General features: G+C 39.8%; 1 protein-coding gene across 12 annotated transcripts in view; it reads left to right on the top strand.

Annotated features, from left to right (window-relative positions):
- LDB3 (LIM domain binding 3) overlaps positions 1-26,984 on the top strand; it is a 120,599-nt gene that overhangs the window by 27,083 nt on the left and 66,532 nt on the right. For 10 of the 12 annotated variants that reach the window (XM_069863489.1, XM_069863496.1, XM_069863493.1 and 7 more), the window contains exons 3-4: positions 7,904-8,055; positions 23,022-23,097. In XM_069863489.1, the coding sequence (XP_069719590.1) occupies positions 7,904-8,055; positions 23,022-23,097 (228 nt within the window). Of the gene's footprint in view, positions 1-7,903; positions 8,056-12,092; positions 13,326-23,021; positions 23,098-26,984 lie in introns of those variants that run through there. The other 2 variants (XM_069863497.1, XM_069863495.1) reach the window with 2 other exon arrangements.

Below are 26,984 nucleotides of genomic sequence, written 5' to 3'. Positions count from 1 at the left end.
TGTTAAATGTGTCAGGATTGTATTTTACCTGCTACATCTTTGAATTTCCCAGGATCCTGCTGTGGTACCTGGCAGGATGTCATGTTATGCTCTAAACATGATAGAGCATATTACAGATGGAATTTGCATTGCCCTTTCTCAGGGGAACTTTGCTTCTGTTATTTTTTATTCACTTGGATCTTGAAAAGAATTTATCCCCCTCTGAAGTTTGAAGACTGCTTTTGTATATTCTCTCACAGAGCACATGTGAATGCTACAGGTACAAAACAGTCATAGTCTTGTGGAAAGGAATGTGTCTGATGGGTAATTGATGCTTAGTGCTGGGCCAACAAGTTGAAACAGATCCACATTGGGCAACGTGGCCTCGTAAAACCTTAAACACAAAAGTAATGACATGGTAGTGAGTGTAGTTCCTGCAAACTTAGTTCTGATTCCACATCTGTGTCAATGGGGAGATGCGCTACATTTCATCTTTCATACAGTTGTCTTTCTGCTTGTACTATACTATTCTAACATCTGTAGGCAAAAGAAGGGAGTTGAATACTACATACTTCTGGGTTAGACACAGAGCTGCTATGCTGTGGCAGCTCATGTTTTGGTGATCAGAGGAAGAATTGCTCCCCTGGTATTCTGGTGGCTAGAAACAAAAAGAACTCAATAAACAAATGCAGTTAAATGTAAGCCTGCATCAATTGAATAAGTACACTAATGCACAAACACACAGGAGCAGGGGAGTCACTGGAACATCAGTCAGGTCTGTGCTGGAACCTCAGGACTTATTCGCAGTCAAAGCTATTTTAAGTTGCTTCATATCAGAAATGGCTGCAGGCCACTAACTGCCAGACTAAAACTCTCAAATGCCCTTTTAGTCAGGGTTTATTGTTGCTAGACCAGTCAAAAGCCCTTCAAAATTATACAGCTTGTAGCCTTAGTTATATACAATGAAATGCATTAAGCAGAATGAACATGAAAAAAGAGAATTTTACTATAGTGGCCCATAGCAAAGGACATAACCCCCTCCATTTATTGCTAATGCTTGTAGGGGAAGACAAGACAAATTGTGTTTGATTGAGAAGGTCAAAAAACTGCATACGATGTAGAATTCAAGAAGCCAGTAGCTGTGAAAATGTGAAAAGACATCTTGATAACTAAGATCTGTCTACTTGAAACACAAAGAAACATCCCACCTTGTAAAAGAGCCCTAAAACTAATTCAAAATTGAAAGAGAGAAGTAGGGAAGAGGAGGGGGGACCTTTGAAGAAACTTGGCAGTTCTGATCCTGCAAGCAGATACAAGCGGAGTGTCCCTTCGTTGCAGGGAGTTGTCCTGTGGAAGTGAGCAGAGCTGCTCACACACATGGGGCAGCCAGAATACTAAGGTCAGACCTCAGTTACGTTCACAGTTTTGATTTGCATTCAGGTTATTAAACTCTTGGATACTGAGGAAGATTTTACTCACTTGTTCCTTAAAAACTATTGTCATAACCAGCTAATCATCATTTATTATTATATGACTCACCTTTCTGCTTCCCTTTCATTTCTGGAAGGCACACACACCCTCTTGGCACAGTACGTGGTGCTAACTGAGCGTAGACTGAACAGATCTAACATTTGGTTTTGGATGAAGACTGGGAGAAGAGAGATTACTATTAGTCATACCATACAAGATTTAGAGCTGCATGGTCTCCTAGCTTTGGTGGTCTTAGGCTGACAGCTGGACTTGATGAGCTTAGAGGACTTTTCCAGTTTTAATTATTCTATGATTCTATGCCAATGCATCCTGTTAAAAAGACACACCAACATTTTAACTATCACCTGAATAGTTGGTATATGTAGACCAGTCATGCTTTTAACAGGCAAACTCCAAAATATTTCCTTTTTTATTTATTTTATTAGCAAAGGACTGACAATTTTTCAGTCTAATAATGTGGAACTGAGGTAGGGAATGAAATGGTTTTCCTTCCAGCCAGGGACAGGAGCATTCATACTGTCTTAAAAAATCCCTCAAAGCCTTGCCTAGAGCAATCCCATAAGCGTTGCCCATAGCCTTCCTTTCATTTCCCAGCTGAAAATCTTTTACATTTGGCTTATTTTCATCACCTGGGTCTATTTAGCTTGGCAAGAAGGTCTCATGGTCTGTCTGCTTCCTTGAAGAGCCTGTATATTGTGCATGAACAGCAATCTAGTGAAGGCGCTAAGCAGAAGGAAAGTGTTCGGTGTTAATTGAGGTGGTATCATTCCAACGTGGCCTGGTGCACCTGAGGCTGAGGTAAGCTGGATCGCTTGAGTGCCAACAGCCCTTCTGCTCTTGCAGTACAGATTTCAGCACAGTGTCCTGAACAGTAAGTGCTAGACTGGCTGTTCCACAGAATCTCTGCTGCTGCAGCATCGTGGCTCCTGGTACCCAAGAGAGGTAGATTAAAGCTATTTTAGGTGTTCTCACGTGTATTGTAATCTCCCTTCCTAACTACAGATAAAGTATAGCCTGAGAGGCACTTCAGAGTGTCTCTGCAGCTGCCAGCTCAGCTCTGCTTAATATAAATGGGAGCTCTTCAAGGTGTCAGTGGCACATTTTGCAGATGCCCTTGTGTTCATTTAAGGCAGGCTTTGTTGTCTCATTAAGAACAGAAAAAAAACCAAAAAATGGGAGGGGTGTGGGGGGAAAATGTACAAGTAAAGCCTGGCAGTAAATAGAGAAGAGTGAAACACTTTCTTCAGGAACATGGTAGTTTCAAAATGGAAATTTTCTGTAGGTTTGGTTACTGATATGTGCAAAGACTTTAATTTCCAGTGTCTTACAGCCCTCTGTCTTTACATTTAATTGGTCTTACTTAGCTCTCCCATCTGACACTGAAAGCTGTAAAAGCCCTCATTGAAGACAATGGGATGGTTGCTCTATGGGGTAGCTTATCAAGGCTTTTTCTTCTTTTGTTACTGTTTTGTGGCTTCTGGCGGTGTGTCGAATGAAGTGGTGAAGTTCTGCCTGATGACTTATCCTTTTCTTTGCTTTTTTTTTTTTTCCTGTCCAGTATTATCTTCTATTTTTTAAGAACATCCATGATTATCCACTTGGAGCTCTTACATGTTTATTGTAGGGACAGCAATGGGAAGTGACTGATTTAGGAAACAATAGTATCAATTTCCTCAATTAACTTGCTCACAATAGGAGAGGAACTGATGTCTCCAGTCAGAAGATAACTATTTGGATTTATATGGTTATTCACCAGTTCAGCACAGCTGCACTGTGGTGGGATTTGAAAGGATGTCTGCTCTTTTTGGTAGGTTATGCTGTGTGCAAAACAAGGACGTTTTGCTGCTTCTCCTAGGTGTTGCAAGTCTTAGTGCCGAGAAAGCCTTTGAAGGTTTGTTGGAAGCATCTATACAAAAACATACTTGCAAAAATTTAATAAAGGGAGATTTAAATGCTGCTTTCTCCATGAAGGTAACACATTTTCTTTTCTATTGATCCTTAGTGTCTGAAGAGGCCCTGGCTAATGCTGCAAGCTACCATATTGCCACCTTCTTGGTTGTACGGGCCTCCGTATGTATTTTTGTCTGCCTAGGAGTTCCTTGGGGAAGGAAGGCAGTGTCCATCCATCTGTTTATACAAGCATTCTCCTTTGGAATTGTAACGCTCAGCCACTTCAATGCTGGCTGATCCTTATCTCTCCCCTTTGGGGAGGAGCTGGAGGGGTCTGGTGCTGTTCTCAAGGTGGTACAACAGGTGCACTACATCCAGCGCCTCCCAGAGCTCCAGCTAAGCAGTATTTACTCAGAACCCAGCACAGGCTTATTTTTTAGGGCACAGCTGTCAATAGTCTACTATATATCCACCCAGTATATGGATATGCTCACAACAGAGTGCAGTAAGAATTCTCTGTAGTTTATTGAAAGCAACATGTGATAATTCCAGCCTGCCCACTTGCTTTAAGCTGTGGGTATTGAAAGTCAGATGTCTGCCTTGCAGGAAATCTGTGAGGGCTGAAAATTTATATCTTTTCTGAGAGAGGTGAAAGATGCTTGGCTTTTCAAGATGAGCTCTGTGCTTCGGCTTGAGGTGCTAAAGGAATACTATTAAAATTAGATCTGTTAGTGGTACCTTGGCTTGGATTTTGTAAGTAGTTGACAGAAATAGCTGTACCTTGAATCTCTAGTAAATGTTTTGTTGTAGCTTTAAATAGAGGCATTTGCAGTACCTTGCATCTGGAAAGCTCAGTTGTAATGCAGAGCAAGCAAGTAAAGACTGTTAAAAAGGTTTTGTGAAATAGTTCTGTACAGATCTTGCCCAGAGAAAAAAAGTTGGCGATCAAATTGAAAATTGCATATTTGGCCTAGACAGAGCTGTATTTCTGTACTTTTGTTACTACTTCTAATAAAAGAGAGGCTGAAATGAGAGCCAACTAGAATTTACTGCGTAGACAGATCTGGATTTGCAACCTAATTCCAAGGGTTCATTCACATTCACTCTTCATTTAGAAAATATTTTTTAAAACCCCCTTTAAATAGAAAATAATTTGTAAGGATTTCACAAAACCACAGTGAATTCTTCTGTTTGTGCTTATGTTTAGTAAATTTTTATTAGAACAGAGTTGAATTTTCAAAATGAAAATACCAACAGATAAGTGTAAACACTTTGCATTCCATTCCTTTCTGCTGGATCTTTAAAAATGGGAACAAGATAGTCTTGAATGTGCCTTGGCACCTCTGATCTGGCTGCCCTATGTCTCCATCTGCATACTGGTATTTTGCCCCAAACTTCTCACTGCCTGATGTAAATGCACGCTGTGGGTTCACTTGAAAGTCTCTGAGAGCCCTAGACTGGAATAGGTCAATGTTTGTACCTTGATTTTAATATTTTATACAGATTATATATCTAGATTTTAATAATGCCTTAATAGAAAGCTCTGCAGAACCAAATAATCTACATAGTGTGCTCTGGGGCAGTGGGAAGACTAAGGAAAGAAACAAGTGTTTTGTGACACTTAAGTGTGTTTCTGAATTATATAAAATAAACTAGATTTATCTCTTACACTTGTGAGTCTTGCTGTCTATGAAGCTAGGATAAGCTGCATTTTAGAGGTGAAGTGACATCAATGGAGTGCTGGCCCCTGAAATGGGAACTGGAAAGGTAGAGCTGTGTGAAGGAGTCCAGCCCAGAATTTATCACTACACTTAGCTCAGGAGATGACTACTAATCCTTTTAATTTCCTTTTCAAATAAAGGAACACTGGCTGGTAAGCATTGATTGGGACTATTTCCTTGTTTTTCACAGTATGGTTTTCTGTTAGCCCTTTGCTTCAGAAAGGGTGTTGCAATGGCCGTAGTTAGAAATTTATATAAATAATAAATTCAAAGTTACCCAGGACTTCTTGTCTACTAGATTCTTCTGATGATAATGTTTGGTTTTTTTTTTAAGGTAGCGTTTTCTGAAAGTGTTAGACAGAAAATATCCCACTAGAGTAAGTGAAATCAGGTCACCAGTTCTAACCATCCCCTCCCTCTAAATTTCACTCTAATTCTAGGACAGTTATAGTTAAGGCTGTATCTTTATTTTAAGGTATAACATTTAAATCTGGGTCTGCAAAAAGCGCAAATGGGAAGACCTGAGAGGAAGCTAGTATTTTACAGCTATCTTAAACTGCGCCCAGATCTAGACCTCTGATTTATCCTTTCTGTGGTAGATCTGCTTCTTTGGTTTTATTTTGTTTGAAGCATCACTGGGGACTGGAAGGAGAAATATATCTGTTAAAAGAAATTCCCAAATTAGGGCAGACATTTGACTTTCAGTAATTGGGTTGATGTTAGAGAAGCCGTCGTTGTTCCTGATGAGCAAAAGAGGGAGTTCCCAGCATTTGAAACCAGTTATCTAGAGAATGGAAGTATTGGCAACATACAGTTAATGTTTAGTGGCAAGAACTTGCGTGTTTCACAGGGAGGTAAAAAGTGGTGTCTTAAAAATGTGGTGTGTGAGGATTATTTATTGAAAAATCGTTACCAACAAGGCTCAAGCCTGGGTCGCTACCGGATTGGCAGTTTATGTTAATGGGGGAAAAAAAAGATAAATTGAGAAAGACTGCAGTGTCCTACTTGATGAATTCAAGCCTTGCTGACTGATTTATCTGAGTTTGGCTTTTCTTCACATTTTGCCTCTTTATTTTATTGCGGATTCAGTTTCTTGACATATCTGGAAAACTGAGCAGGGTAGCATCCTTCAGTAACTATACAAGTTCATGTGGGTGTGCAAATAATCCATATTCCTTATAGGTTTCTAAATACTGTGAACTTCACACAGTGGAAGTAAAATAAATGCATGGAAGCTAATGTTTGTATAATAGGTTAGAAAAACTGTGCTTGTAATATGAAACTCTAGTTTCTACTAATCTCTTTCCATGAGGGTGCATTAGGCTGCAGAATAAAACTGAAACTACCACAAAGTATTTGCCCCACCCCTCAACTCATTCAGACCAGAAAAATACTTGAGGGAATGGCATTGCCGTTATCAGTCAACTGTACTTTGTATGAGAACATTCTGTCTGTGGCTATCCTTAATTTGGAAAACGTGGAACTCTTACTGGTTTTATCGCTAATGGAAAGCAAAGGAAAGCTGTCTCTTCAGTCAGATCGGTTCTGGAGAGTTACTTACCTTGCCCAGTTCCAATGTAATCGCTATTTGTAAGTAGAGTATCTGAGTTTTCAGGATGCTGGGTTCTAGCACCCTCACTTGATGAGGAACAGTGTTTGGATTTGTGTTGGGTTTTGGTTTTTTTAGGAATTTAACAGTTTAGGCTTCCTGAATTCACAGGGGAATTTTGGTTTATAATTGGACATACTATCTTGTGTTCCCTGTTCTGAAGAAGCAGTCTTTGACTGCAGCCTTTGTTGTAGTATTTTAGATTATCCTTGGGTTTTTTTTTTAGAAGTGAGGAATATAAGGAAGAGAGTGCTAAAACTAGCAAAGACTTAGATCTTATGTCCATACTCTTTAGTACTGATTGCTGAAAACAGAGGAAAACTGAGGTGCTCAGTGAGATTTGTCTGTCTGATGGTATGTGAAGGCTCTTCTGTTTTGGTTGGAGTTCCTTAATGAAGTCAAGTTTCATAAGTAGCCGAACTGTACCAATGTCATCCAGATGCAAGATGAGAGGGCTGTGTAAAAGAGGGGAGGATACCACCCATCCAGAGAAGATGCAGTTCACAGGGATTCTGGAGCTAAAAAAATGTGACACCAGAGTGAGTGACCAGATTTCCTGAACTATTGTCTCAGTTAGGTTTGTAGTTGCAGTGTTGTGGCTCCGTATTTCTGAAAGTACTGGTCTTTTGATGGACTGTCAGGCCCAACAGGTTGATAAGTATGTAATAATCTATCTTGGTCTTGTCTGTGTGTAAGGTTAAGCAGAATGATTTGCTATAAAGGAAGCAAAGCATGTCCAAGACCCTTCACACACGGTCATTTTCTGTCCGCTCAATATAATGAATTAATTGGGGGGATATGGCTTTTAGGAGAAAAATACAATAAAATCACACAGTATATAGTGGTTCATTAGTTTTCCTCTTCTGAGTAATGCCTCTATATACTACTGCAGTGTGCATAATGATAATTATCCCCTTGAGGAGGAGATAATATGAGGTAAGGGAACCACTACACTGGGCTTAAGTTCTCAAAATGGAAGAAATGACAAGTAAATGTTGTCCTGGACCTTTGCATAAATGTGAGTTAATGTTGAGTTTAATTTCCATAAATTCTGCTTTTCCACCCATACAGCAATAAATACAGCCAGTGTTGTGTCTATTTCTGTATTTACTGTGATATTAAATTCCGCATTATAATTCTGGATGAGTTCTCTAAGTGCTTTGTGTACAGAATGACTTGTCCTGATATGGCTTTTTCTTCTTTTTCTATGCAGATCACTCCTGGCAGCAAGGCAGCACAGTCGCAGATGAACCAAGGGGACCTTGTGGTGGCCATCGATGGAGTCAACACTGACAGCATGACCCACTTAGAGGCCCAGAACAAGATCAAGTCAGCTAGCCACAACTTGAGCCTCACTCTACAAAAGTACGTTGATCTAAGTTCAGCCCTTTGCCTTCCTAAGGACGTCCTATGGAACTTATGACTAAGGGATTTAAGTGTTTAATCTCTGTTAGATTTATCAGAAGTGTTCATGGCACAGATATGAGATGGAAAGCCAAAATCTGCTCTGCTTCTTGTAGAAATAAGGATGAATTCTTACAGAAATCAGTATGGCTCATCTGTTGAGTGTATCTGTGTCCAATTTAGCCTATTGAGTACAGGTGTAATCCCACATCCATTCAAGCTTCTGTTAAAAAATAAATCCAACAGTGATGTTTCTTTTGTTTATTCCCACGTGAACAACACACAGTTCTGTTGGATTAATTTTTGAAGGTCTATTCTAGCACTCACCATTGTAACAAGTGTGATGAGTGTGTGGGAGGAACTTGTCATTCACAGGGTGAACAATCACAGCAGGCTGAGAATGTGTGCTAATAATGATCTGGGTACCTATGAGTTTGCAGGTGGCCTCTGACAGAACAAGAAAGGTGCAGCCTGAGTGCAGGAAGGGAAGTCAATAGAACATGGAGAGGGCAGACTTTCTCATAAAGGTGTGGTAAAAGTTGTCTTGCTGATGAGAAAGCAGAATCTCTTCACATAACCAGGAAAAATTGAGAGAGCTGTTAATGTTGCTTCCAAGGAAACTTGTTCTTAAGTCACATAACCTTGCACATAGATTTTCCTGTAATACTTGCATTAATATTTAAAGCTCCATAATTACATAAAGCAAAGTAACTGCTATTTTTACTGCACTGTGGAGAAGATAATTTTTATGTAAGCAGAGACTGGTACAGAAAGTAGGTTGTAATGTGGAATTTCTGAGAATATACCAGTAAATCTCATATGTGGATATGCAGGACAGGTATGAGGAACAGATAACACCTGAGGGAAAATGATATTTAGCTGAGGGTTCCAAGACAGGTGGGTGTTTGAGGTAATGTATAAAGTAAGTACTCAAATTTCAAAGGTGCTAATGAAATTGCAACATATCTGTGGGAACACTGGGTAGATAAAGATTTTCTGGAAATGTGTAACTTATTTCCTGGAAAAGAGCTTAAATTGATGCTGTTCAGATTTTCAGATGTTCCTGGTTTTCTCAAAGAAAAACCTTTGAGCTTTTTCTCAAAGGGTGTGGTCTAGATATTTCAGTGAACACAGGGAGTAATTTCTGCCACCTCATATAACGTATGTGCCTCTAGTGTGCTTCAGCAAGACTTTAAGCCAAAATTAAAGAAAGACTGGGAGCCTAATCGGAAATGTACTGAAATGGGCTTTATATCAGAAGCCAGCAGGAAATGGTCTTCCAAAATTGGTGAGGGGTCATGGGGCACTATCTTGATGCACCTTGTTGAATTCTCACCCTGTAATCCACTTCAGATTCTTTTTGTTCCATTCTAATGACTGCTAGTGATTATGAATATATGCATGATATCTTTGCAAAGAATATTTGCATCATTCTGAATCCTTCCTGATAATTTACTTTAGACCGTTTGTCTGCTTTTCTATTATATTATTGTGTTTTTATATGGAGAGAGGTGCAAGTCACTGAAAACAATTTTGATGAAATGTTGACAGGGATCTCATGTGGGTAATTGTTGTGCTTTTGTACTTGCTGACCTCTAAATTATACTACCAGCAACTCTAATGGCCACGGTATTAAAAAAACCAAAGTGTTTCACAGCATCCAGGTCAGTTTATTTATTGTTTGATGATTGAAGTAGTTGTTGTTGTTTTTTCTTAAAGTATTCTCAGACTGCTAAAGCTTTATTTATTGAGGTGTACGTTATTTTTTGTGCACATAATTCTAGTGGAAGTATTATTATTTATTGCTTTCTTTCTCTATCTGTTGTTTCTTTTATTTTTTTAAGGTTTGCCTTTTCTCTTTTTCCTAAAAAAATAGTATGTGATTGAGATAATTGTCTTATGTGGATAACGAACAGCCAAAATGGGCAGCAATGGAGTGCTACACAGTGTGAAATACGCTTGTGTAGATAATAGACGTAGATGAGTGAAGATCCACTTAAAAGAGAAGAAAATAGAGTAAAATGAATTGCAGTATTATTTCCTGTGAGGGTGGGGAGGCACTGGCAGAGGTTGCCCAGGGAAATCGTGGCTGTCCCATCCCTGGAAGTGTTCAAGGCCAGGTTGGACAGGGCTTCGAGCAACCCAATCCAGCGGGAGGTGTCCCTGCCAGTGGCAGGGGGGTTGGAGCTGGATGGGCTTTAAGGTTCTTTCCAATCCAAACCATTCTATGATTAAGCACAGATAGATCGGACAGCTTCTTGGTTAGCATGTGAAAGCTTAAAAAGATGATGCTTTTGCTCTAAGCTTGTACAATTCATGCAGTCTCCTCTTCAGTATGACAGTTGCTGTTTAATGTGAGCTATTAGTTCATGTTGGTGACCCATTCAGCCTCCCTAGAGTTTTTTGGGAAAAACAAATGACAAAGAATGAAAAGTATTTTTTTTCTTCACTAGTGTTATTTCTTAGATCATTAGGGGCTATTCAAAAAAGTTGTGCTCAGAGGCATTAAGCTGGCTTCCACTTTGCACAATTCAATATTTATACAAACTAAACCCTGTCAGCACATGATCTCAGCCAACTAGTCCGTGCATGTAAACCTATTAAAGATCCAGTATCCCAGTGTCTTGAACAAAAGGCATCTCCACAATATTCAAGAAGTTAGATTAGTCTTACCTTGAAAAATATTTTTTCCTAGGCACAAATGAGCTAATTTGCCTAAGTACAAAAAGATTGTGGCTCTTCAGTCACCTGCCGAAAATTTACAATGAAATATGGTTTTTTTCAACAAAAATAATTTTATGAAGATTGTATTGCTGAGAATAAGAACAGTTAACATGAAAATTATGGGAGCAGTTACTAGTGATAGCAATTTTCAACCAAATAAGAACAAAACAGGAGAAAGGCAAAATCTCCTGGGACTTGGATACCAGGAAAGTGACTGTGCTAAGAGACCATTTTTACTTTTTTTAGACATGGCTTGCAGAAATGAAACTGGAGTGGAGTCTCCTACTCCTATGGAAAATCAAAACTAGTTTCCATCAAGATCATAGAGATGGGTGCCTTCAGTTATCTAATTTGCATAAAAGATTGGAAACATTAGAAATCATCTCAAATGGCAGAGGCATAGATGTGCATTAGGAAATGGATTGTTGGGATGAGAAAACTTAAGCATTATTTTTTGATGTTCTTGGACATTTATGTAAAGTAGTTGTGAGACTCTACGGAAGGTGTTTCAAGGTCGTGGAACGCCTTAACAGACAATCTGTGGCTCAGTTTCACTGTTGCAGCACTGGAAGTAGAAGTGAACTTGCTTGTTTAGTCTTTAGGCCATAGAAGAAGCGGCAGAATGTGAAATCTAGACATAAAGGCTTTGAGACAGAAAGTTTTTTATTTTTCTGATGCCTCTTGGCTCTCAGGAGCAATGGCCTTTCCTTTTATTGATTCTGGCCATGAAGGTTTCATGAGCATTGTTTATAACCTGACAGTTCAGACAGTGTTTGCTGCTACTCACTTTTATTATCACGCTTAAGTTCCCTGTGGGGTTTCTTTTTCAGGGTGGGGAACTGATTATGTTTTATTTGGCAGTCAAGAAAAGCTGAATGTGGTGTCAGCACTTCTCCAGGCCATCGAATTGCTAAACATCAAATGTAGCAGAAAAGCATTAGGAATGTCCATTCACACTCACCTGCCTAAACAATGAGAGTCTGCACTTCTCTGGCTGTACAAACCTAGTTTTAATTCAAGTACCACCAATCCGTGCTGCTCAAGGTACATTAACACAGCTCTTCAGTGAGAGCTTAGTGCACAGTGCTGGCCCGAGTGGAATTTTCCATGTTTTAGTCATGTATATATCCCATTATCGGTTCAGGAATTTGTGGATGTCAAGTTTTTTTGATGTCTTCCTTCCCCAATCTCCCTGTTGTATTTGTTCCTATCACCTCACTTGTGCTGTGTCTTCGCGTGACTCCACAAAACTGGGATGGAGGTTTCACCAGCTATGCCAGAGGTTTGATCAGGCAGCCAGAACTTGTCTCATTACTAGCTTAAAGTGAATTGCTGTTCACTTCCAGTTTCTGGCTGCGCAGTTCTCCAGAGCCTGCAGTGTCCTTCCCTGTGCTGCTGTGGGGGAGTTAAAGGATGCAGACAGGCAAGTGGCAGGGAGTTGAAGTATTGGATCGTTCCTAGAGAGAGACATGTGATCCAGTGGTGCAGAAAGGTGTGGGACCTTCTAGGACCTGCTCTGCTTTCTTCAGTTTGGAAGACAAAAGAATAAATCCAGGATGTGAATTTTCTTTTGCTGAAGAGCAGCAGTTAGGGGAGAAGGAAAGAAATGTCTTGGGCACTGTGCTCTACTACCCAGTAGAACTCCATGAGGCATGACAATACTTAGGCAAGCAAGGCTGATACTCTGAAACATTAGATACTTCATCAGAGGCAGTTTGTTCCTTAGAAACCTACATTACTCTAGTTCTGAGGAGGGATTGGTACTAGTTCTGCTGGACGATGCTACAAAGGCTGTTATCATACACTACAATGACCTGGGTTGTGGTTGAAGAAGATGTTGCTTTGTGTTTAATCTCTTTGTGACCTACTGGAGTTCAGTTCTCAGTCATTTTTCAGTATCGGTTTCGAAGCAGTTACTTGAGCTCCACAGCTGCCCCGAGGCATTTTAGTTCTGGGCCAGTCAAAGTTCATCTTTAACTGGCTGGCTGTCCCGCAGAGACTGGGCCATCACTATCATCCTGCAGCATTCAGTTCACAGTTGGAGAACAAAATGCATGCAGAATCTATTTTTATTTCACACAAATGGGTTTCTTTTTTAAATTTATGGTAAATGCAGTGCACAGGAGTGCAGTATTTGTCAACACGATTAACTGGAGAATCCACAACATTCATTTGATCTTAACTCAAGGAATCTGATCAGCCTCCTTGGAAGGATTCACCAAATGTACTGGCTTAGTTTTGGAAAGTGCTGTAACTTGAGTGCACCTCATTCTGCTGGCACAAACATTCCTGTGACACTCTCACGGCTCCTACTTGGCGTCACCCTGTGCTGCTGGGGAGGAGCAGGGAAGGTACAGCCTTTCTGGGCCTTTTCCATGCCAATGATGCTACCATTCACTTCCAGATAGTGACAACTAACTGTCTTTTGCTGGAGAATCATAAGCTAAATAATCCTTTTCTCTAGTGAAAGAGAAAGGTGTCAGAGGCAAAGCTATGAGAGACTTACAGTAAATATTTAATAGCTTTCCTTTTTTGTGCAGCACCAAAAGATGGCTGATCCCGCAGTATTTATTTCAGGCCTACTATAAATAAAGCATGTGGTGACAGCAAACTGCGAGCAAGGGGAATTCAGTGGTTATTGTAAACTGCTTTCTGTTGTATGAAGCTGTGAGTAGTAACCAGTTCTGTGCATGTTTTAGGGCTGATGATGGGCACATTTTAAATCAGAGCCAGATTCGGGCTGAATTTATGCTCGGAAGAATTAGAAGAGGGTATCTACCCCAGTTTAAGTGGAAATTGAAACTGTATAAACAATATTGATGACAGCACAGTCTGAAATTGTGGTATTCAGGCTATCATGTAGAAACGCTGCCTAAAAGCATTGTAGGAGATGATTAGTAAAAACAAACAGAAAATGAAAATAGCGATTTGGAAAATATTTTTTCCTTCTTTGAATGATTTCATTACAATCATCAGACTTGTGATATTTTCATTCTGGGACTGCTTATATATTGGAGGTAGAGTTGGAGCCCATATGAATGGGACATGTGACTTTTTTTTTTTTTTGTAGAAGGAACTCTAATGCTAATTTGCTAGCGTTTCTGTTCGTCATTGTGAACAGATCTCCTCAAATCTATTCCTGGAGTGACTAAGGTTTCCCTGGTTGTTTCCACCTTTTCTGACTCCAGTCTTAAAATGATGGAAACTGAATGCCTGGTCCTGAATGACTGCTCCTTGAATGAGGCTGCAGCAACATTCCTGCACTCAGGAGTCCCACCTGGAACTCCACAGTTAGCATAGGAGCACCTAAAAGCTTAGGGAACAAGGATCGCATCAAGACTCTGGTAAGGAGCTCTGAATTTCTGGATCCAGAAGTGAGATGATTGTGACCATGTTGGACTGGATTAAGTGTATGAATACCTGCCTCCTATCAGTACACGATACTTGACAACTCAGCCTTCAGTGTTGACAAAGATGTGCCACTGGCATTTGATAACATTTCACTGGAAATGATAAACTCTTATCATACTTTCAAGTACAAATATGTTCAGAATGCCATAGAAATATATCCTGAAATTAGATGACACTTTAAAAAATCAAAAGTATAAAAAGAAATAAACAGTGAAACCTTGTCCTTTAATCCATTCCCTTGAGTTGTACAGAAATTATATTTAAATCTGCCAGTATGATTCTTGGTGGGATTAAAAGGGTAAATTAAGAAAATACTGGCTAAATGAGTAATAAAAAAACCTTAAAGCTGGTGCAATGTTATATATTCCGTGTGATGTTAGCTGGAATAGTTATGATGTAGACTGGACCAAGTACTGAGACCTATGATTGGGTGGGCAGTCTTCGTTGGAGCCCTCAACTCTTCACTGGGTGAGTGTCTTAATCTGTAGGTGACTGTGTATGCCTGTACTCGGGAGAGGTGTTACAAACCCCACCTTTGGAAAGGTAAGAAAAGCAGAGTAGTCAAAGAGCTGCTTACATGCTTTACTGAATCAGACTATATAAATTCAAAATCTTAAGCAGAATAGAAGAAAAAGGAGAGGAACGCTAATGGTGGATGTGACATGTGGTGCTAGGTAGGTCGTTTGCCATTGATGTGTGACTCTAGAGCTTCTTGACAGTCATCTGCCTCCAAGAGCCAAGGTCTCTTCTCCACACTTCTGGTGGTGCTCTGTGCTCAAAGCATTAAGAAAGAAATACCTTCCCAGTGGATAGGGAAGTTCCTGCATTACTGTGACCCATGTGAGGTGCTCCTCCCTCCTTATGGGGAATAGAGGTGAATCCCATTGTGTGCCCAGTTGTCTCTGAACACAGGTGTGAGAGGACAGTAGGATTTGTTAACAAATGTCAGGGCTGTGAGTTACTGCATTTGAGTAGTCACATTTAATGTTGTTAAAATTAACAAGCAACTTTCTCCATGGAAAATAAAATAAAATATCAATGTCAGTTACTGCAATAAATATAAATATATTCCTTACATGAGCGGTTTAATTGAGTGGGCTGCTATTTACACTCGCTGCATAAAGTGTCCTTGTTAGTTTTAGAAAAGAGCCTGGAAACTGTGGATATATGCCAAGGTTTTAAAGGGCAAAGTTTTCATTACAACAGGATTCTCCATAGGGATTAGGACTGTTCTCAGAGTGCACATCGCTTTTCACCACACCACCCCAAGATACCAGCATAAGGTGAGGTTAAAATCACCATTTTATTTATCCAAGAAATATTCTCTGGATGGGCTAAAGGTAATCTGTATGTGAATCCTTTCACATTATTATATTGCACTCCATGTGGAAGAGTCAGGATGAGCTTCAGGGGCACATCTCACCAGAGCCACTGGGCTGGCATGACTCACTAAACACACGTGATGGATGTAATCATTCAGTTACTGGTTGCATTCTGCTATGAGGAAGTTAATACATCCAAAATGTTATGGTAGACTGGAAGGCTGTAATGTATCAGGGCTGGGACCTTTTCCTATTGATTAACATTGATTAGATTAAGCATGGTCATGTCAAAATGTAAATTACACACTTGAAGCTAATTGGAATGGATTGTATAGCCTATTAAGAAGTAGAGTGAGGAATCATTCAATCTGGTAAAATACTAAGGCTTTACTAGATTGATCTTGTAACGTGTTATTTGTGCATGTGAAGCTCAGGGTTTCTTTTGGATCCTTTTTACTGTGGTGTTTCTTGCCCAGCAGCCACTGTTAAAGGTGTCAAACCTCATTGTTTTTTCACAAAATCTGGCGCCATTGTTTCTTCCAGTGAGTACAAAGATATGTCAAGGTCCTTTCAGGCATCTCCAGGGCTTTGCCAGCTCTTCACGTCTTTGCTTTCACTGGGTGGTGTCTGTTGGAGCATAGCAATACTGAGCACTGTGTATAGGCTGGTCCTGCTGTGTTCCTGCATTACTGTAACACCAACTTCAAACCATACTTGAGTACCTCAAAGGGAAACAAATTCTTTTGACAACTATGGCTGTTTATTCTGGAGAAGAGGAGGCTGAGAGAGGAGACTTTATTGTCCTCTACAACTACCTGAAAGGAGGTTGTAGTGAGGCAGTTGTTGGTCTCTTCTTCCAAATAACAAGTGGTAGGATGAGAGGAAATGACCTCAAGTTCTGACTGGCTATTAGGAAATAAATTCGTTACTAAAAGAGTGGTGAAGCATTGTAAGAGTCTGCTGAGGGAAGTGGTGGAGTTGCTGTCCCTGGAGGTGTTCAAAAAAACCATGTAGATATGGTAATTTGGGACCTAGTTTACTAGGCATGGTGTATTACGCTGATGGCTGGACTTGATCTTAGAGGTCTTTTCCAACCTTTATGATTCTATGATTGCAAGTCCTGGATAACTTTTTTTGCTGTAGCAGTCATAAGATATACAGTTATGTTTCCAGTCAAAAAGTCTGTCAGATACAGGCATTAATAGAAAACTCATTGAAGCATTTTAGCATGGAAAAATAAGAAGCGAAGGCCTAAATGAGGTGGAATGTAGTTAAGAACTAATTATCTATGTTCACTAACTTTTTTTCTGCCTTGTATGTCAGTTAGAAGTCTTCCAAAAGCCATGTGGTACACAGCAACATCCACATCCTGAGTAAGAGGGATTACAGGAAAATCAGCTACATAAATACACTTCTTTTTTAGCTTCAGGAAACTGAAGAAAGTGATTTTTGTTCAGGATGCTCGAAGTATCCTGAGTTAGGCTTTTGCTTTTAGAAAATGTTGAGTGGCAAGGGGAAGAATAGGCTTCATTGGCATAGTATTAGATATCTGGGTTTGGACAACACTTCAACTCCTCTGTATGAACAGAAGGCAGTTACAAAAGCTTTGTTATCCTTTTGTGAGTTGTCATGTCTTGGAAGTGTGGCTGTGATTCCCTGATTCTGGAGTTGGCTCTTCAGGGTGATGCTCTGTGGCAGTGCCCAGGGCTGCTCTGAAATCTTTAGCACAATGTCTTTCTCCGTTAAGGTAGCTGCTAAGAAGCCAAGAGGTACAGAGCTGCAACAAAACCAGGTGGTCCTTGAATGGGGGTGGCCTAAGTCTCAGGCACACTGGCTGCACAGTAGGAGAAAATTCAATGAGGGAAATACCTCTATGATTCACGCCAGGTATTTTTCAGCTAACAAACTTATATAAATATTTTTGGTACCCGATTCCTCAAAACTGTTATTTATTATGTTTACTGGGGAGAGTCGAGTCATATCTCGAGACCAGGGTGTGGTAGGCTTCATGCAAGCATGGAATGTTTATTCAGTGCCTCTTCTGCTCTTTCTGAATACTGCCTTATTCTTTGCTTTACACTATTAGATCCTTTTATGACCCCAATGTTTTTTTCTGCCCTTCTTAAAATAACAAATTATTTTATTATTTCTATGTTTGCCTTAGATTTCGTTTTAACATCTATCGGTAATTATAAATAATTGTTATAGTCATGAAATCATTAATAGATCAGTATGCTGAACCTGGAGATTTCAAGTGAGAGACTATATCTGGAGGTTATATAGAATTGAGCTTTGACCCCTATCTGATAATATGATTGTATTTCAGCCTCTTGCTTTTAATTCTCCATAGCTAGGCAATCCAAGTTCTGCATTTAGCCAGTTTATTATTGAGGTGAGAATAGCAGCTTCCTATTTCCAATGAATACCTGTTTATATATTGCTGATTATTTGAAGTACTGTGGTGTTGCCCGCACTGTGCTGAAAGTACCACTTCTACTTATCTTAATATTTCTACTCTTATTTTAGAGCAAGCTTTGAGAGGAACATCTGATGCTTTTATCTGTAGCAGCTATAGAACGCATGTAAACAGAAAGTTGAAAGTAAAAAGAACCCATGTCTTAGTTTTGGATAGCGGCTTCCCTTTAGTTGGTATCATTTATGCATAAGACGTTTTTGCCCATGTATTGCTGGGGGTATGGACATTAGGTCTGGAAAGCAGAGCTCTTGCAATCTGGGCGCAGCAAAACACCGGGAAATAATTAACAGATCAGTCATCCAGCCAAATGCTAGTATTTGCATTTGCCGTTGATAGATAGAGAGCAAAACTGCTGATGGAAATCCTTTTCAGTTTTATTGCAAGCACAGATATTGTAGGTCTCTTCCTAGTCCTGAGGGGATCTGATGGGATCCTTCCTAGTCCTGGAATGATCTCTGTTATATTGGAAGCACTGTGAAATGGTCCAGGTTTTGCTGAAGATTTAACTGACTTCTAAGTGATTTAACTGATCTTAGCACTTATTATATGGAGCTATGGGTGGTGTTTAGTCTGCCCCTTTTATGTCTGTTGCCCACACCCCATATCTCTGCCAAACTGTCAGGAATATCCTTGCTTTACAACAGCTGTGTCATCAGAAGCCTCATTATCCGCTCTGTTGTTCTGCATCCTGCTACATGCTCACCCACTCCAATCCAGAATGATTCCGTTTCAATTAGGTGATAAGTAAAGCATGTAAAATGTTTTATAAGCATTTCTAACCCTAATCTAATCTGGTTTATTACCTTCCCATGCACTTGACCCCTTTTCATTTTCTAGTGGTTGAAATATTAAGATATAATTAAGATGCTCGTCAAACTATAAATAGGTGCTCCTGTGTAATGAAATGAAAGGAAAAGCTTATTGTGAGAAAAGAAATGTTGATTTTAGCTGTCCTGAAAATTAGAAAAGAGAAGATAGGCACTGACTGGTGAAGATATGAAATATAAAAAAGCCACATGAAGATGAAAAAGAGCTATTATCTCTTAGATCACATCATCTGTCTGCAAGTACAGCATCGTGCTCCCCTGAGGACACAAGTTAAACTGAGAGTGCATTACACAACTCTATTGCAGCCCTTCCTCAGGCAGGCAGCTCCTCTTAATGCAGTTGACTCCCAATGAACCTTTGTTGTGAGTGCAAAGATTGCAAGATTGAAATCAAGTGCTCTTCAATTAAAGATATATTTAGGTAGGTGGGAACAAGTTTGGACAGTATATCAGCAGTGCTATCAAAATTGAACTGCTTTGCAAAACTGCATCCCTCTTGGTTTTGAACTTCACGAAGAAAGAGACCCAGTACTGAGGGAGAGAGGAGGTGTCTGTGGAAAGGAAGAGAATGAATAAAACACCAGAATGATGTATTTGGTCATCGTTACAACTGTTCGAGTTTTCATTTCAAAATTAGGATTTTGTTTCCATTTTTAACTTTGAAAATGTAGAAGAAAATGTCTGAAAGTCGAAATCAAATTAATTGCTTCAGAAAAACAATCTTGATGGAACATTCCAACATCAAATCTAAAATTGTCACAGTCCTTTGTGAAATTTGGACTTTAGTCCCCTTTATACCCCTACTAAGCAAGTACACTTCCTTAGTGTTTGGAATAAAATCATTTTGCAATCAGTGGATTAAAATGTAAACCTGGATGCATGTGTTTCTAACACCACCATCATCACTTGAGAAGCAAATTTGTGTTACTGCAGGATTTGATTCATCTGGCGAAAGAGGGAGGGGAAAAAATGTCCTGAACTTGCAGATGTTTTTTCCAGAGGAGTAATGGCTTTTATGTAAATAAACACTTTATTCTGTAAGTGCATACCCTTCCCTTCCACCAACTGACTTCACCTCTTCTGCCCTTTTCTCTGGTGCAAGCTTCTGCCCAATCTTAGCAAGCCTCCTCGTTCTGTTTTTTAATATCAAAGCTATAAACAACCAGAGCAGAGTTATGCAGGAACCTCACTGTTATAAAGTAACATCTCCAAACCTCAAAGTTGGTGTGAAATAAAGATCTTGGTTGGATAGCACTGTGAATGGCAGATGTAGGTTATCAGTAACGTGAAATAAATACAGCTTTTTAACATCAGCTTCTGGGGACAGATAATGAGTGAGAGAAAACAGACAGGCAATAAACAACAGAAGTGATGTGGAAACAGAAGTCTGCTAAATGAATTTCTTTGCTGCAATACAAATGTTTTCTAGTCGTGCATCAACAACGCAGTATGTGGCTGTTTGTGGTATCTCTGTACGTGACAAACAATACTTACAGTGCTGGGCAGCGATCCCTGGGCAGAGCAGAGGGGACACGGTGTCTGCCCTGCCCGGCTGGGGGCTCAAGTGTGCCCAGGTCCCCCACATAACTTCAAGGAAATAACTGTGTGTGCCCAGAAATGGCACCAACAGAACAGGGGCCAGAGTCCCCTCATAAATCTTTGACTGTTCATAAATCGTTGCAGTCAGTTTTCAGCAAGTCTGTGCTCTGAGCTGCAGCTGATCTTTTTTCTTTCTCTTTCTGCTGTCTTTCATGATAAATTTGCACATCTCATGAATATGATTTATTGTTTCTCCAAACTAAAATGTTGGGAGAAGGGTACAGCACTCACTTCTGAGGGAAAATCGGTTCCTAACTCCCCTGAGGAAAGTTTGTTGTAAGCAGTCAATGATTAGCTCTTGTTTGTAGCACTCGAAGGTGCGTATTTCTGAGATAATTATGTCATAGGGTCTATATTGTGATATATTCCAACTGTGAGTCTCAATGTTGGTGCCTCTTACAATTTTCTGGCCCCTTGTTTCATGAATACTTTGTGAGTGAATTTCACAGGTTAATTGCCTATTGTTTAACAAAATGCCAGTTCTCACTGTCTCCTCAAACTGGATTCATTTTCATAGTATCTCATGAGGTAGGCATCTGTTATACCAGCATTGCTTTCATCTCTCAAAGCACCATAATTTCTATACCTTCTACATGGAAATTCCAATTCCTGTAAGGATTTTTCTCTTTTCCTAATTTTTCTTTTTTGTATGTTTGCTTCTGCTTATGGGGATATTGTGTTTGGTTTTAGTTGCCACCCTTACCCAGCTCAACGTGAAGCTCTGTGTTCATGCAGAGATTGACACTAAGGGTGAGCCTAGTTTTTGTCTAGCTCAGCTTTCTGTCTCCGAGAGATACACGGGTAGGTGTTTCAGAGGAAAGCAGCACAGACCTCAGTAAGGAAATAATGAACCCAAGACAGAAGATTTTACACTATTGGTCTTTTAAGTTGTGTCATGAAAATTGAGAGTTGGTATGGCAACTTATTTATACCTAGTCGAAAGCAGCTGTTGGGGTTTTTATTGTTGCAAGTATAAATATCTAATCCTTTTTGATGTCCTGCTGTTCTCACAGTCTTGATGCCTTGTAACGATGGGTTTCACTTCAGGTTAATCAAGTACTCTAGGAAAAAAATGCTTGCCTTTACCAATTCTATATGCATTGCCTATTCAATTTCACTTAGCGTCCAGGAGCGTAACTGTATTTCCCTTTTTCTACCATTCATTACTTTCTAAGCCTCTGTGATGTCTTCCCTTATTCATTCCCTTTCTAAAGCAAACAATTCCAAATGCCTCACTCACTTCTGCTTTATTTCTATGCTTCTAAGTATTTTTATTTCCTTTTTAAACCTGTCCTATTTTTGAAATGTACTCTTAAAAGATGAGAATTCCAGGCATAATCCTGACCTGTAGCTTGGCAAAAGGATATTATTTGTGTAATTCTGATTATTTTGACTATTTTTACATTTTTCATTTCATTCTCTGGTGTTCCCATGTGTACTAGAAAAATTTTAGGGGGATATTTGGTGTGATGCAGTTTCTTGCAGTGCTGCAGCAAATACATTTTCATTTACCTGAGCATCCCAGAGTGCCTCAGTTGGCATTTGTCACTATGCTTTCTTCGCTACATCCCAATGAAAGGGCAGATTGTGTGTTTTGAAAGAATAATAGCGGTGTTTATTTTTGAATGATCTTGTAAATATTTGTCAAATACAGGAGCCTACAAGAAAGCTTGGGAGGGGCTTTTTATCAGGGAGTGTGGGCATAGGATGAGGGATAATGGTTTTAGGCTGAAAGAGGGGAGATGTAGATGAGATCTTAGGAAGAAATTGCTTACTGTGATTGTGGTGAGGCACTGGCACAGGTTGAAGCCCAGAGAAGCTGTGGCTGCCCCATTCCTGGAGGTGTTCAAGGCCAGGTTGGATGGGGCTTAGAGCACCTGGTCCAGTGTGGGAGGTGTCCCTGCCCATGGCAGGGGGCTGGAACTGGGTGGGCTTCAAGGTCCCTTCCAACCCAAACCTTTCTATGATTCTGTGATTCTATGAAATGCAGGTGAAAGGCAATCATTTAGAGTGCAGTGTGGTTAATTTGGTAGTGATCTGTTCCTTTTGAACCTAAATTGTCTGAAATGAAACCGTAATCTCTTCTTGCTGAGAGTTTTAAACTATGGCAGTTACTACAGAGTTTAAGCTACTAAGTAATAATCTTTTGCAGAGCTGCTCTTGAGATGCTTCAGTAACAAAGTTTAGTTTCTGCATTTTCAGACACTAAGACCCTTTTTCAGAGTGCTGCCCAAACCTGAATTTATCTCAGTGTGGCTGATTGGCATCTATGAAAATGCAATTTGTCACAAGCAACTGGAAAACAGATATTATTCCACAGCAGAGGCTGCTTGCATAACTGCTGGTTTTTCATCATTCAGGGGAACTGTATCAAACTTTCTCTCACATTTAAGATGTTTGTAAATGAAGGTGTAGAAGAAGCATGATGATGACTAGAAAAGGTCTAGGCTATGCTTAGCTTTCATCCTGATGAAGCAGCATTTTTGCATGAAATTAGAGCTGAAAAAAAGGAATCCAGATCACTAATCTTTTATTCATTTCCTTTTTTTGTTTTTTTTTGGTCCCCAGGTCTAAACGTCCGGTGCCAGTTTCAACCACAGCGCCCAGAATTGACTCTCCCAGGGCTGTAATTCCGCACCAGAAGGTATGTGGCACATTTCTCCTCAGCCAAAGTTAATATCATTTTTACCTATGGCAGTGAAGGTAAATATCTACTACAGGAAACTGGTTTTGCCCACCTCAAGTAAGTAAACACTGAATGAATGCACAGGCAGCAAAACTGCCACAATGCAAGATATTAGTGATCTTTATCTGGCTAATTTCTGATTAGCAGAACCAAAGCATCCAGCTGTCCTCTGATGTGATCTGGCCTGACCCATTCTGAGCATTTTGTTTTCATCTAGGCTGCCAACGCTTCTCAAATATGCATTTGCCGTGTTAGATTCTTGAGGAAGAGCCATTGTACTGTGCCTCGGTGTATCCAACAACTGAAAAAACACTGATTTATGAAGAGGACATTGGAGCATTTGAAAACTTGCATCATATCACGTTCTTGTCAGATTATTCAAATGACATGAGAGAAAAAAATAAAGAGGATAAGTCAATTTAATGAATAACAGCAAGTGGCAGAGGAAATGGATGGCTTGGTTTCTGTTGTCAAAGCTCATCATTTTCCATAAGATAAATGTTCATGTTAAAATAACCAGCACTCACTGACTGTGCCTGGCAACTCATCTGTATCTTTGGAGGCACTAAAGAGCAAGGGTACCCAAAAGATGGTACCTTCAGCTCAAGCACTGGGTAGAACATTAGTACTGCTGACGCATTTAATTAGATAAATGGAGAGGAGATAAAATCTCCGTTGTTGCAACTTTACCCCTTCTGTGACTGTCAGTTTTATTTCCTAGCATGCGGTATGAATAAGAAGCATTGAAGATCAAAATAAATGGGCAATTAGATTGTGTTCTACTGGTTTGGGCAGTTCTGACTTGCATATATCAATTTTAAGTATTTTTTGTAAAGACCATGCTTTCCAAATTCAGAGCTTAGAAGGTAACATTGACCCTGTAACCACTGCAAACATGTTCAGAGTAATAGAGGAGAATGCACTTGGGGAGGATAATTCGATTTAAGATTAAGTTGAGGACTTACCTCACTCAGTAGTTGTTTTAGTTGATATCACGATTTTATAGAAGTCATCTTAGAGAAAGTTATTGGAAGAGTCATCAACCAGCACTGTGGATTTCCCAGAACGAAAACAATGGATCAGTCTTTCAGTTAGGCTGGTGTTTGACTGCACTAGCAAAGTCATAAGGACAGGATCGGAGAGAGAGTACTTATTTTCCCTCAAGAACTAAACAGGATGCTGTTAGTTTTCAAGGTACCAAGTAGTAGACATGTCTCTATAGAGTTACTCATCAACACGGGACTGACAACTGCGTTTTGGGACCCTCAGCAGCACCTGTGTGGGTATGACGAATTTGCCTACTTCAACCACAGGCACATAAAAGCTTTTAAATATCAGATTCTCGTTGCTCTGTACTAGGTGCATTTCCTTCCAGCAAATGCCCATTTTAAAGTTTCTGCCATAGGCATTCAAAGCTGTTTACTACACAAACCATTTTCCTCCCATCTATCCTATAGAAAAGTTAACTGCGTGTACTGTGGGTTTTCTTTCAAGGTCCTGAAAGTGCCTTTGACATGAAAAGCTATAAAGTCTGTTTACATTCCTTATTTTAACTCTTCAGAGAGATGAGGATCAAAGGATTCTGCCCTTTTTCAGGGGCATGTTGTCCTGCACTTGAGCATTCTGTGCATCGGTGCTTGGGAAAGGTTTCTAGGAGCTGTTGGAGGCAGTCTCTTCTGAATGGGCTACAGAAAATACTTGCAGGCAGAAAAAAGTTTTATTAGAACCTTTCTGGGAGAAAAGGGTGGCATCTAAGAGAAGGTTTGGTGAGGAACAGGGTATCTAGCAGCGTTCAGAAAGGTCTGTTTGGTGTAGGGTGTTTGGCCTGGGGGAATGGGCACCAGTTGGATGCTGGAGTGAGAGGCCCTTTGCGTCTCAGGAGTGACATTTGTGTCACTCGGATACACTCACAGACAACAGTAATTTTAACTGAAGATAATTCTTCTCTGAGGGTGGTTTGGAAGGGAATGAAGGCATTGAGCTGTTGGAGAATCTCAAAATCCAGAGTAAAAAGTCTTTACTGATATGAACAGTGGTACAGGGTTGTTGCAATAAGGTATGCTATAGTAAATATACTTGAAAAACCCAAGTTCCTTTGCTTGCCCCTTTATTATTTCTAGTAACTGTGAGTTCTATGACATATAGGCAGAAGATGTCACCTCCAGATCACTGCTTGACAGTGTTTATACTTGGATGTTTCATAAGAACGAATTCAATTGAATTCCAAAAAAACAGCAAAAAAAAAACTACATTACAAGACAGTTGTGACAGTGTTATCCTCCAACATCAGGAGAAGTTTTTCTCACCTTTCTCTGAGTCAGGGTTAAGACATGGCAATGTTTGCTGGCGAATCTGCATGTCCAAGTTCAGTGTCCCATATAAACCATAAATTCTCTTGTATGATCTGATTGCAGCTTTCACTAATTTTCAGGCATGTATTTCTTCTCCAACTGCTCTGATCATGTTTTTTTTCTGTTTTAGAAAAATAAACATACGTTCTTTTACAAACATGTAAAGGAAGGTATAAAAACCTCAGAGTTCTTCACAATGATAAAAACTTGTACAAATTCCACAAATAACACACAGTCTGTCCTTACATTCCTGAGCTGATCGATGTTAATGGTTGATACAGGTTCTGCAGCCCTAAGTATGGCCCCGAGTTGCAGGTCTGTAATAAATAAATAGTTTTACTATAATAAAAGTTTGACTGCTTTGCAGTTTCACTATTTCCTTACCTGGCATTAATCTCAAACTTGAAACAATTTTGATTTGGTATAGTCAAACCATTTTTGATTTAGTCAAAAGATTTAGTCGTCTCTTTTGCACAGGTCTGGCATTGCTGGAAGAAAGAGCATAGCTAATGCTGAAAACATTCAAATAACAGGGAGAGCAAGCATGAATCCAAGGACTGTAACTAAGCAGTTATCAGTCAGTGAGTTCCTACAGCTTTTCAGAGGGAGGCACAGCACAGGTGAAGATGTAGCTTCATGCTGTTCAAAATGTTTAAGCTGAAGCTATAAGGCTAAGCACAGCTTTAACGTTTGTCCATTTGCATAAAGGTATTAAGACAGTCTCTTTGGTTTCAGTGTTTTCATGAAACTGTACTGAACGCACTTATTTCAGAGTCCCAGTGCGGATCTCATCTTGCTTAGGATTTGTTTCCTGCCAAATTTGGGAACCTATGCGGTGAAGAGAAAATAGATGAAGGGATGATTGACCTTTTAAGTAAAGCACAGGATGGAAGGGCTGGCTGAGCCAAACACAATTTGTTGGCTGCCTCATAAGTTGTTGGCTGTCTTTGTGCAGAGTCATTTTAAAGCCATGGTGCCTCCATTTCCTTTCCTCTATAAGCAGTTTAAAGTAGCAGCTGCTTCTTGGGCATGTTGGGAGGTCAAATTCATTAGTATAGTGTTAAAATTGTTCTCTGAGAAGTGCAAAAGGTGGATAAAGACTGTATGGTCTTAGTAATAGCTAAACAAAACGGGCTGTCAAAGGAACGGAACCTGGAAAGCTGGTATTATATCTTCCAATTTAAATTTGCTTTTCACTTCTCTGATACAGCATTTGCCTTTCATAGAAATAGAATATTTATAAAGAAAAGAATAATAAATTTTCAGAATGAAATTTAAGCTGATTCATAGCTTCCTTCTATTCCCAAATGTTTGAGACTCCTCTGCATTTATCAGTTTTAAGCTCATTCACTGAGGTTACACTGGGAAACTAAACCGCAATTTTCGCCTTGTGGTAAGGGATTGCTGCAGGATCACAGCGTCTTTGTGGAGGGAAGAAGCCTGCTGCTCAGTACCAGAGCCTCCTCTTCTGGTCGGCTGAAGGGTAGCATCAGG

This window comes from Phaenicophaeus curvirostris, chromosome 9 (assembly GCF_032191515.1).
Source record: "Phaenicophaeus curvirostris isolate KB17595 chromosome 9, BPBGC_Pcur_1.0, whole genome shotgun sequence".
NCBI lineage: Eukaryota > Metazoa > Chordata > Aves > Cuculiformes > Cuculidae > Phaenicophaeus > Phaenicophaeus curvirostris.
Note: the sequence above shows the minus strand (reverse complement) of the source record. Positions and strands in the feature narration are given on the sequence as shown.